The sequence below is a fragment of the Haliotis rufescens genome, unplaced genomic scaffold (genome assembly GCF_023055435.1).
Source record: "Haliotis rufescens isolate VD_foot unplaced genomic scaffold, xgHalRufe1.0.p SCAF_3, whole genome shotgun sequence".
NCBI lineage: Eukaryota > Metazoa > Mollusca > Gastropoda > Lepetellida > Haliotidae > Haliotis > Haliotis rufescens.
In genome coordinates, this window is record NW_025964001.1 from 4,557,013 (window position 1) to 4,569,365 (window position 12,353).

General features: G+C 38.5%; 1 protein-coding gene across 1 annotated transcript; it reads left to right on the forward strand.

The window, feature by feature from the left end:
* Positions 1-152: 152 nt before the first annotated feature.
* On the forward strand, positions 153-12,278 carry LOC124131838. The gene is made up of 9 exons (XM_046495330.2): positions 153-398; positions 981-1,069; positions 1,422-1,518; positions 2,229-2,805; positions 4,732-4,948; positions 5,278-5,369; positions 6,091-6,244; positions 6,397-6,493; positions 6,777-12,278. Exons 1-9 carry the CDS (start codon positions 255-257, stop codon positions 9,243-9,245), a joined length of 3,936 nt encoding a protein of 1,311 aa, XP_046351286.2. The 5' UTR covers positions 153-254; the 3' UTR covers positions 9,246-12,278.
* Positions 12,279-12,353: the final 75 nt, after the last annotated feature.

Genomic DNA, 12,353 nt, shown 5'->3' on the forward strand with positions numbered 1-12,353 from the left:
ATTATACATAAACGCTCATATTAATTTTTAAAGATGTTATGTTAAGTTCATAATTAAGATAAACACATCAAGAAATCGTCCAGAATACATTTATTTATAATTAGTTGCTACGAAGATAGTATAATATTTTACAAACGCAGGCCAATCAAAACTTTGTGTGGGATGTTTGAAGACGGCAAGGATGAAGGCATGAACAGGTGGCTGCAATTAATAACGCGATATTTTGTTTATCGTATTACGAAACGTGAGATAACATGGACGGATATAGGCATATTAGCTGTGTGGAAAAGGTTAATAATCTAAGGACATTTATAAAAGACGATCTACTTAACTGTGGTGTCAAACTTCCGAAAAATAAGAAAGCCAAGAAACTCAACAATTCAAGAGGACCATCACAGGTGAGGAAAATATTGTGAATCTTCGTAAGTTTTGATTCAGGCTAACAACATATGTCAAAGCTGCATTTGGAAGTGTGGATGTTTGATTTACTTACCTCGTCTATCATTCTACAAAACGAAACAGATCGAATGTTTGATGTTGAAAGCAGCTTGGTGAGATAATCACAAAAATACAGCCATGTGTTTGTGGGTCAGATGTGCGGGTGCTTTACAAAAAGAGTTGTACATAATACCAATTCCAGTGACTTTTGACTCCTTTCACCGAAAACAATGCAGAATTTTATGAATTAATTTCTTACTATCACAATAACATCCAATATTGGTGACTTATCAAGCCTTCCATTATATGGCCTAGCTTGATCTTCCATACAGTGATTGTAACCACTATATAAACACTGATAAACCACTGCTGTCTTCTCAGTTCCTGATTATGTTTCAAACTACAGTGAGAATTTATTTTATTTCGTGCCTGGAATCTGTCATAATAATGCGATTAACCTCAATTTGTTGATACTTATGAATTTAACATTTGTATTACCACAGATACAGGACCAACGTCAAATGAGTGTCTTTGTTTTGCAGGATGGAATTCTTGTTCCTAGTGGTATATTTGGTAATTATCTTGCTCACGTCCCTTGCGAATATGTCACAGACTGTGGATATGTTCCCAAGTAAGTTTCTTTGACAGTATCTTCGTAATAATGTGGTTTGTAGCATATTAATGGTTTGATAATGTGAAAAGTTAAGACTTCTTGCCATTGCATATTAATCATGTTGATAGTGATTGGTTTATGGTGTAACGTTCTTGATGTTGATACACTTTATTGTCCTTATAAATTAGATTTAGAAATATGTCTGTTGCATCCATTGTCACATGATATGAAGCATCACATTGTACAGTCAAACATGATACATTTTCTTAGTGCAGTTTCTTTACAAAATTACATTCATATTGAAAAGTATAGTTACCAATCTGTTTTTCATACAGTCTTGTTACTTTTATAAATCAATTCTTCCTTCCAGATTTTTGGTTGACTCAGCAGAGCATATTAAGATCCATTTCAAAACTGAAGGTATATTTCGGAAATCTGGATCAGTCAGCAGGCAAAAGGAACTCAAGGTAAAATTTCAATCTGCTAAAAAACAGTGAAATGCTGTGTGTTATTTTGAAATTGAATGTTATGTTAAACATGTCAAGAAAGTTATGCAGTCAACTTAAGAAAGATCAGTCTAAAAGAGACTTTAGTCTTAAGGTGTTTAATGTCATAATTTGTATTGATGTCTGTGCCAAAATATGTTGAATCTAGCAGCCAAAATTTGTCCTTCAATATTAGTTTCAGTAGATTTTGAACCAAACATATGGACTTCATTGTTAACACTATTGGCTGAGCTTATTAGACTCTCAAGCATTATGCTGGATCATGGGGACTGTGGCTTCTGGCCACAAGATGGCCACAAGATGGCCACAAACTGCCCTGCACTTAACAACTATATGCATATTTGAAGGTTCACATATTTTAAGTGGGTTGTAATTTGTGTAAAGTGGTCTTTTCTTACCACAACATAGTACAAAAGTGTGGTTTTCATGAAGTTCATTTATTCTGTTTGGTATATACATGATATGAATTATGATGTGATCTGGAGTCACCAATATGGTAAACATGTTCATGATATTATTTGAGGTTTCCCCACAATAAGTTGACAGCAATTTTAAAACATAATCACTGATTACACAGGATTTGACTAGATGCCTAATGATTATTATATCTGACATCTTCCTGGAGCTGACTAATAATCAAAATGATCAATTTTGAAATGTTAAATTTTCAGCAACAAATTGAAGAAGGTGTTAATATGGATGTATCCAGCATCTACGACCTGACCACCCTCATCAAACAGTTCTTTCGTGAGCTGCCCGAGCCCCTGTTCACAAGCCTGTACCACGACACTTTCATCAAATGCTACCAGCTTGATAACACCAAGTCAGTGACAGAAGCAATCCATGCTCTGTGCCTTCTCCTCCCAGCGGAGCATCTCAGCACCCTGCGCTTCATCATGCAGCTTCTCAACTTCATAGCTTCCCACTCAGATGATAACAAGATGGACGCTGCCAATCTAGCAGTTGTTCTCGCCCCTAACATCATGCATGTCAACAGCAAAAGTGAAAAGATGAACTCGACTGAGGAAAAACTGCTGCAGATCCAGACAGCTATTGTGGAACTACTTATAAAGGATGCTGAGAAAGTGGGCATGGTTTCGTCAAGTCTGTATCAGCGAACTACCCTCATGACTGAGTGTTTTGGGGTGCAGACAGATGATGAGTTGGATGCTAGTGATGACAATACGTTAGAGGATTCCAAGGATATGAAGAAAAAGAAGAAGAGAAAGAGGAGCGGGTCACTGCAAGGTAACAATACAAGGAGAATGATTGGCACAAGAAACTTCCAATTTTTAACTTTATTTTAATTGAATATCAGAGCTTCAGATATGCAGCATATTTGCATAAAATCCCCCCCCCCCCCATTCAAAACCCAATTACTTTCAATTAACTTGCGTACAGAAACACATGCATTAAATGAAAAACTCAAATGTATAAAAACAGCACATGTAAATACCCAATGGAGCTTTTCAACAATGTGTACAAAGGATCTAATTTATTTATACGATTATTTCATTTTTTAAATGTTAAAATGTTCACTAATTTTGGGGAAAACCCAATAGAGTGATGAATAGATAAGTGAAAAAAATATTGGTCACCCAATGAAAAATGAAATCACCCAATTAAAATAGAAACCCTAGAATAAAAACTCTATTGCTCAAAAACTTGTCTGGAGCTCTGAATTTTTAGAATTTTAGTTATGCACAGTGGTCATCTGGCTCGCAATTTTTTTATTTCTTCTCTGTGTATGTTTAATTTTTTCAATTGGACACTGCTAGTGAATCATGTAATTTGGATGAACCTGTTTTAGGGGATATGAGGTCGTGTGAATGGTAAACTCAAAAGAAAGATATATCCCGATCATCTCGGTAGAATGACACAGCGGATGGCCATTCTGTCATGTTGTGTACAACAAGATCTCTATTTGCTCATAAATCACCATGAAATGAGGCAAATGGAGGCCAAGATTTAATCTCCGAGTGCATGTAAGGATGTTTTAGTGGTGAGAGGAGTTCTAAAATATTCAGAGTCCTCCTGGTTAATGCCTTGCCAGCATAAAAATCAGATTAGCTTTACAAATATCATGATGCATGTTCCTTACATCATACAACGCCTATCATTAGTCTTGGGAACTGATTGTTCAGTCATGTTTGATGAAGAGATCACCCCGACCAAGCTTCAAGATTAATTGGTTAGCGTCACTTTCCTGAGTTTCAATGTTAAGTTCAGTAAAACTAGATCACTCCAAATAAACACCAACACTAATACTGACTTCAGTACTTTAGTTTTCAAAAAGACCTGTGGAGATCTGGGTAAAATTGGTCTTAGCAACCCATGCTTGTCATAAGAGGCGAGTATGCATGTCGTAAGACTAAGAGGCGACTTAACAGGATTGGGTGGTCAGGTTCACTGACTTGGTTTGATGCATTTTGTTGTGTCCCCAATGCATAGGTCGATGCTCATGCCAACCACAGGATTGTCTGGTCCAGACTCCATTATTTACAGACCACCGTCATAAAGCTGGAATATTGCTGAGTGTGGTGTTAAACAACAAACAAACAAAAGCATTTAAAAAAGACCCTGGCCTCGGTCTTTCTCACTTTTATTTCTTCACGTACTAAATATTAAGTAGTGAAACTCAGAACTTCCGAGGGGCAAATCAGTTGTTTCATTGTGGGAAATTGCATTTGTTTGGTCGTTTAAACCAGGGCGGGGACGAGTCCAAATTTACTACTCGACCCCCTATTACCAGATCCTACACGAATTAGGAATTGTTTTACCGGACCCCTGACAAAAAGTATTCAGACACATATAGAAAACTGATCTGGTCATGCATACATTGAAGTTGACTGGAGCTGTATCTTCACTCAAAACATATAAAAGACAGAATGCATGTGCAAATTGTCAGAAAGATATCCAAACATTAGTAACTTGTTGGTAACCATGGAGTTATAGTAGTGAATTGTGCTCATTAAACAATAAAGCATGTGACTAACCAAGGGCTCGGGTTGTCCTGTGGGTACCTGGGTCCTACTCAGTACCAACCCGAGTTACCCATCTGAGCCCTATTTTAAACCTTCCAATTAATCTTCACTTATTTCAATTGATTTGAACACCTCTTTGTGTCCTAAACAAGGTGAACTGAACCCAACTGTAATGCATTGTGTGTTGTAGGCATTGTCAGCTCTATAGCAAATGGCCTGGCGAAGTTACGGAGAAGTACAGATGGCAAGAATGGAAACTCAAGTCAGAATATGACCACTGCCTCAAATGAAAGTGCCCAGTCTCTCTCCGGATCCCTTGAACATACCCACTACCCAACAACCACACCTGTCGTCATACGAAAACGCAAAGCCTCTGGCGAGGTCATTCCCTTTTCAGCATCTAAAAAGTAAGATATATTACATGAATGTTTTTATTAGGGTGATTTAGACAGGTTAGAAGTATGGATGTTGTGTTATCATCATGATCATGGAATATTCCTCCAACTTTATCAAGACGTATGTATTACTATTGTAAATGTTAACAAGAAATGCTGTTTTCTATTAAATGTTTTATTCAAAGTACAATAATACCAGTTGCTAAAGGTGTAGCATCAGGTAAGTATAAAAACATTGCATTTATCCCGAATTGCTCATTTTTGTTAATATTCTTTGTTTGTGAATCTAATTGTTACCACTTCTATGTTTCTGATTGCATTGTGTTGTTTTCCTCCTCCAGAAAGGCCATTCTGCAACACCTCCCCCAGGGGTCAGCACTGGGACACACACCCTTCACCCCCGCCTCAGCCATCAGGAAGATGGATATAAATGGTATTCACATCTGCATGACACATCCCTATCCTGTTTTGGAACAGTTTTGTTTATTTGTATGCAGAAATTAGATGCACACATGTTGGCTGTTCTTAGAGTTATTCACTTTTAACTACATGATATTACATGTAGCATCCATATGGTTGAACACCTGTGTGTTACCGGTTCTGGTGGCTGCCGTGCTTGCAATGCTAAATGTAAGTTACATAGTACCAGATTTCTTGGTACCAAACATGAAGCAATTGTGTTCATTAAATATGATAACAATCTATAATATCACTACTCCTTTAAGAAATAGAGAAATAATGCAGAGGTAGCCACCGGTGGTCAAATCCAACTAGTTTGTGGTTCATTTTGGACTAGAGGTTTGTGTAAAATTGCTAGATTTTGGAAGAAAACAACTAGTCTCATGGCCGTGTCTATCCATATAATGGAGGTAGTGCGATAGGTCAGTGTGAAGATACTGGGTCAAGCAGTGAACAGACCACCTAAAGGGAGACAACTGCAAGGAGCATCTATTAGCATTGCCTATGTTGTTACTTGACCAGGCCATGTTCCCAAGGTTATACAAGGCCACTCGTTCGTCAGTCCAAGACTTGTGAAACTCAAAGACTAGATTGTTTTCTACCAAAATCCCATTGATGAAAAAAACACCAGCCCCAATTATGCGCATGGTGTCTATCCCTGGTTTCCACGTCTAAGGATGTTTTGTTAATTTCAGATCCTAGGAGAGGTGGAGTTTTGGATACTCCTAGTCTGAGCTTTGGGGACAAGCAACATATGCCATTTACAGCCACTCCCTCTCACAACATCAAGACTCCGCGCAAGAAGCTCAACCTGTTCAGTCCAAGCAGCAGCAAGAAGAAGATGGCAAGGTGGGTACAACACTGGCATCAGAATCAGTATGAGCTGAGTTTGTAATCATGGCACATTTAAACAGCAAAAGATTGTGAACGTCCACTTTGGCCAATTAAATATTATACGAACTGAAGTTGACCTTATTAAACCATTGAGCATCTGTTTTTAGGAGCCCATCATTCTCCAATATTTCTACTGGATCTACCAAGAAGAGCGGACGGGGAAAGAACATCTTCAGAAGACTTAGTGGCAGCAAGGCTGATAAGGTGTGTAGATTGCTTAAACTGTCATCTACTCTGTCAAACGATTTTTGTGTTTGTCAATTATTTGACCACTTGATCGTGTTCATATACATCTACTGTATGCTAATGTACTTTAATATATTTACATTGTATTCTGTTTTTCTTGGAAAGATAATAGTCCAGTTGCATTAAGCCTATGTTTGACCATTGTGAAGTTTTGCTGAAGTGTATGATTTAGGATAGTTTTAATGCCGAGATAATTAAAAGATTAGATGAAGATGTTAAATAAATCTCCTTTTTCCCGCAGTCATCTGCATCCGACTCCTCCTTGCATATCGGTGAGCGTCTGGCCAGTCCCACCAAAAAAGATGAAGCCATGGACGCAACATCTATGAGGAGAAGTCAGTCCGAATCCGACTCTCCCATCTCGGCACTTGCTCAGAGTACTACCTACATGCCTGATGCCTCTGTTGTCTCGCATATGGACATCAAACAGACACTAAATGAAGGATTCATTAATGAATCTCATCTGGATCTGGATCACACCGATGCTGGGTCTGGATTGCAGCGATCTCACAGCCTGTATAGGCCTGTCCATGCATCAGCGTCTGATCCAGTGGTAGCGGGGAGGAACACAGAGGGCAACTCACATAAGAGGTCGCTCTCTGCTGAAGGGATGAATCTCAGACGAGGACAGCCAAACACCATCCATAACGGCTTATTAAAGGGTCAGCAAAATCAGTTGAAGAAGTTGAGAAAAAGTTTTGACAAGTCTGACATCAGTGGTCCCATACCCATAATTGTACCAGCAATTGGTGATGGGACAGAGTCCAAGCAGAGGATGGAAGGGGAGAAGATACAGAAGGTTCCTCCTTTACCTCCTCTCTCTGCCCCGAACCAGAACAGTAGCCTGATGAATGTAGTCCTTCCCCCTCCTGATGGCTTTAATGACACAATACAGCAGACGGGGTATGACTCGGATGAGTCTGAGGCAGGTTTCTCGACAATATCAGGTGATACTGTCATCTACATTCCCAAACAGTCCTCATCCTCAACAAGCCTGCAGTCCAATAAGTCCCAGGGCAGCCACAGAGGACAGGGGCGAATGTCTGCTCAGACATCCAGAGAAAGCATTAAGAAGAGTCTTCAGACCAGTAACAGCTCAGATAGTCTGTTGAGCTCAGGATCTGAGATGTCTGTTGAGAGCAACACCTCCAAGTTAGAAAGATGTCTGTCCACTGACAGTGGGAAAGGATCTTTGTTTGATGAAACATTAATACAGCCTCCAGCCCATGAGCCAAAGGACTCTCTTGACGTTGCCTTTGTTGCTGATGAGAGTATGCTTCTGGACACAACCATTATGAGGAAGTCAGAATACATGGATTCGGATACAGCGAAACCATCTGATCAGGCCCACCCACACCAACCAGTAGTAAAGAAGTCCCATTCTGCACAACAGCTAGCTCTTCCACCCCGAACTGGAGTTGTACGTTCACAGAGCATGTATTCTCACCAAGAGGCACGCAAACACAACATTAAACCGAACTTGCTAATCTCAGCTGAAACTCACAAAATCTTGTCACGAGCTGGTTACTTTCCTGACAAAGCACCACAGCCAAGTGGCAAAGATTTCCGTCTCCCTGTCAAGTCACCACCGAGGTCTCATTCGTTTAATGTGTCTAGAAGAAATACTACTCTGGCTGATCAGTCCATGTTGGATGAAAGCCAGGTGTGTAGCAAAAGCGTTCACGAACTACAAGACATTTCACAAAGGTCATATTGTGAAACACCAAAGAGACACAATGTCAGTGAAACGTCGCGCAGACCACAGTCCTGTGAAATATCTGGTATTTCAAACAATGGAAGAATACAACCAGGCACGCAAAAAATGGAACTTGTGCCAGAAGGACACACATTGCTGCCTCAGATAAAACGAGCCGAGATGCCACTACCAAAGCATGAAAGTGTTACACAAATGCATGCGTCAAATGCTGGAAAGGTTGCAGAGAATGTGAAGCAGTTTACTGATGTTGTGGAGAAACAGTTATTGTCTGGTCCCATGTGTGCTCCAAAGCAAAGAGGCATGTCCCCGGTCAGGATACCAACAATATTTGCAAAGAACAATGACATGTCTGCACGGTATCGAGACATGGCCCAGGCAGCCATAGAGAGGGGCAGACTGGCTTCAGATGATAGGCTGTCAAATAAAAGTGATGTGACAAGCCAATCATGTGTGATGAATGGCAGTCTTTCTTCCATCTCGACGCTCACCGACTCCGAAACTGACATATTCAAACATCCAGCTTCTGTAAGCACAGGGAAGACCTTGACAGTGAAATCCGAGGTTTCCATGTCAGTTACCTCCCCTGATGACAGTGTCAACATCACAACAGATATCGGGAGTAGAGTTTCATTTGAAGGTCAGCAAGTTGACCTCAGCTGTTCTTTGCTGGACACCATCAATGACATCTGCACTCCAAAGATACAGCGGAAGACCAGCAGTAGATCACCCCTGAAAGACTGTGGTAACAATATGAGTGGTCAGAGCCCTACAAAACCTATGGAGATCACGGACCATGTTGTCCTGAGGACTGCGAGTGGGATGACACCACGTCAGGTACTGCGTTTTTCTCAGCCTTCACGCAGCACCTCAAAGACTGTGCCCAACAAGCCTGTGAAGAGACTGAGTTCTCCAGGACAAACACTAAGGAACTCGAGATCTCCAAACAAACAGTCTTCAACATCGCTTCCTGATAACTCAGCTCAAGCTATGTAATAATGGTGCAGATATTGTTTTGGGGGAATAGTGAACAGATCTCAAAATGGTTAATTGTTCCTTGAACTCAGGGTATCAATAAAAGTCAACTTTGGATACAATGAAGTCATGTAAAGTCCTCGAACAGTCAGCTATAACAAACCAATGTCTCATATACTTTGAGTGGAAACAAGTGTGGTTGTGCCAATAATTTCGGAAGTACTCAATTCTGATTGGTCATTCTTAGGTTTCAAATCACAGAAAACACCTCTGATTGAAATAGATGATAAACTGCTTTTGATGGTCATGAGGTCTTTAGTGTCTGGAGTTTACTGAATCAGGGGAATTTGTTATTTTAACATTAACAATCTTAAATGTGATTTCTGAACAAGTTATTGATGGGCATTATTTTTGTCTGCTCCCTATTCCTCCACAACATGCTTCCTGCTTCCTTCCCTTGTGGGTCTCCTGTATCAATGATTAGTGCTTACACTGCCATACCCACATATGGCAGCTTCTTGTTCTATTGTGTTTGTTGTGTCCATAGTTTTAATCCATGTGCAATGTGCAAATCTTGTTAAACCTCACTGGTGGGATCAAGTGATCAAGGAATACAATTTTATAAATCTATAAATGTTTTCTTTGACAACCAGTTTTATCCTCTGAACATGTAAATATGCTTTTGGAAGATGCTTAAGGATTCTTGTTATCTGTACAGAGGAGTATAAAGTTGATCTAATATTTATTGATTTATATGTTACGATGTTCATGATAATCAGAAGTCAAGAGACAGCTTATCTTTCATATGAAATGAAAAATGATATAGATGAATATTTGGTTGAAAGAAAATAAAAGAATGAAATGTGTGCTGTATAGGATTGAAGTTATCAGTGGTTCTCTGCAGTATTACATTGAAGAAACATCACTGGAACTACGGGGGGATACAGTAGCTATGGCTTTGTTCGAAATAAAGCAAGTCACGGGTTTCTGGTGATGACCCTATTGTCAAGGATTAAGGAGTCCCCAGATTCGTATGATACCCGGGGCCCCTTGACTTTGAACATTGCATAGTAACTGTTGAACAACTAACATTGATCACTGAACATGGCTTGTTTGTTTGGATAGGACTTATAAACAATAGTTGTATGAAAAAAATTGGGTGTTCTTTAACTTCTTTTGAGTAGTATATTTCATGTTTGGGTTTTTGTAAACTGTCATTTTAAACAGTATTTGTTTACATCCTATAATCTAAAGGTTCATTTTTCTTCATTGATAAATCAAAGCATGCTGTATTATTATTCAAGGTTTGAGGTCATCGTTATTTCTTTGGTTTTTCTCAACAGCGATATCAAATATCTTCTTTATTCATGTTATAGAACTTGGCTGTCTTTGCAACCTTTATACAAAGTTAACAAAAAGGTCTCATAGCAAATCAAGTCATGAATGCAGTTTACCTTTAAGGCCTCAGTATGTATTACTGAATTTTGCCAACGAATTGCTCAAACGGTTTTTATTGTAAGTAATTGTATTATATAGGCGTTTTTTAAATCTGTTTTACCATTTTACCATTTTTGACAAATTGATTTCATTTCTCAATTGTGTAAAATGAAGTGTATGATGCACCTATTGCCTACATTTCCGACTGATTTGCTCATAGTTCTTGATTACTGTTTTCACAGACATGAATACATCTGTTGACCAATCAAAAACTGTTGTGATTTGCTTCATATCAATAGTAAAACCAAATATGTATTAAAACATTTGTGTGCAAATACCAGTCATGCACATATACCAGTGTACAGATTATACAAAATAGAAACATATATGTATATCTTGAAACTGTAGAGCAAAGCATACATATATCATCATATACTGTTATAGTACGTATACAGGCTGAGTATTATGCAAAGTGTATGTTGGGGGCTATCCGCATAACTATCTGATGACATAATCATTCCTTTCGGGGTTGTCTGTTGTCAACCAAAGACAGTTAGCAGCAAGTATGTATTATTTCCAAGAATGCTGAATGTCCGCACTGAATTATATTCTTTTGACACAAAAGCAATGTTTTGCCATCATATGTTTTCTGGCAGTAACTTATGGAAATAATGCCTTATGTAGTATATAATGTATAGTTTACATCTTGTTCGTACACTGGATGCTGCCGGAGGTATGCCTGTTGCTGCAACATACACTTGTTAGAACGATGCTCTTGTACCATGTTTAGTCGAGATTTTGTCCTCCTGGTGTTGTGATATTACAATTATTTTGTTGAACATTTATTATATCCATGTATCTAAGTTAGAGGTAGATAAACTTTATTAGTCATGTTTATTATTTATGTTGGTGGCCTATATTATTTGGATCAAATCCATGTATGATATCAACTAGAGATAGAACAAAAAGAAAAATTGTCATGATATTCATGTAACTACTATGAAACATAATCTGATGTTTTATATACAGACCCTTGTTTCACAACACAAGAATGAACTATTTTTGTATTTTATTAACACCAGATTATGTTTTATAGATTAGCTTAGGTCAAAACATGTCAAACCCTATTTTTTTGGTTGATTAATTATCTCTGAGTTCAATTTTTTTTTTTCAAAGAAACAACAAAAAGCCCTTCTTATTAACAAACATTTGAAACTTGATATCCTGAATTTATCAAATTCCTCTTTATTTGTAATCAACCTGACAAACTTGTTTTCCATGTGGACTCTATCATTGCTTATTGGTCTAGAAAAACTCAACTTGTCCTGGCCTCATTGAGATTAAAATGCAAGTTCCATTTACTGTTGTTACCTGCAATACTTAGGGGATACAGCAGCCAAGTCCTACTTGCATCTGTACTTCAGCATACAGTTTAAGTCCAACCCACCGGTTTGATTCTTGTTTCAGTTTAGCATAATGTCACATGGACAAGACAGTGGCACTTTCATCTTTGGGTCTTTTCCTACCCTGTCCATCCTCTAGCCATCCGTATCTCAACATCTCAGTTTGGACTGCAATCTTTGTATGAATATATGCAATAAAATATCATATTTGAAATTGTTTGTCTTATGAATTCTAACAGCAAGAATTATAAAATGGATTAGCTTTCCTATGAAATGAAAGAACCATTTT

Coding starts and splice junctions, on each gene's coding strand:
- LOC124131838 (XM_046495330.2), top strand. CDS start 255: ATGGACGGATATAGGCATATTAGCTGTGTGGAAAAGGTTAATAATCTA. Junction 2,806..4,731: donor GAGGAGCGGGTCACTGCAAG/GTAACAATACAA, acceptor TGTGTGTTGTAG/GCATTGTCAGCTCTATAGCA. Junction 6,494..6,776: donor GTGGCAGCAAGGCTGATAAG/GTGTGTAGATTG, acceptor TTTTTCCCGCAG/TCATCTGCATCCGACTCCTC.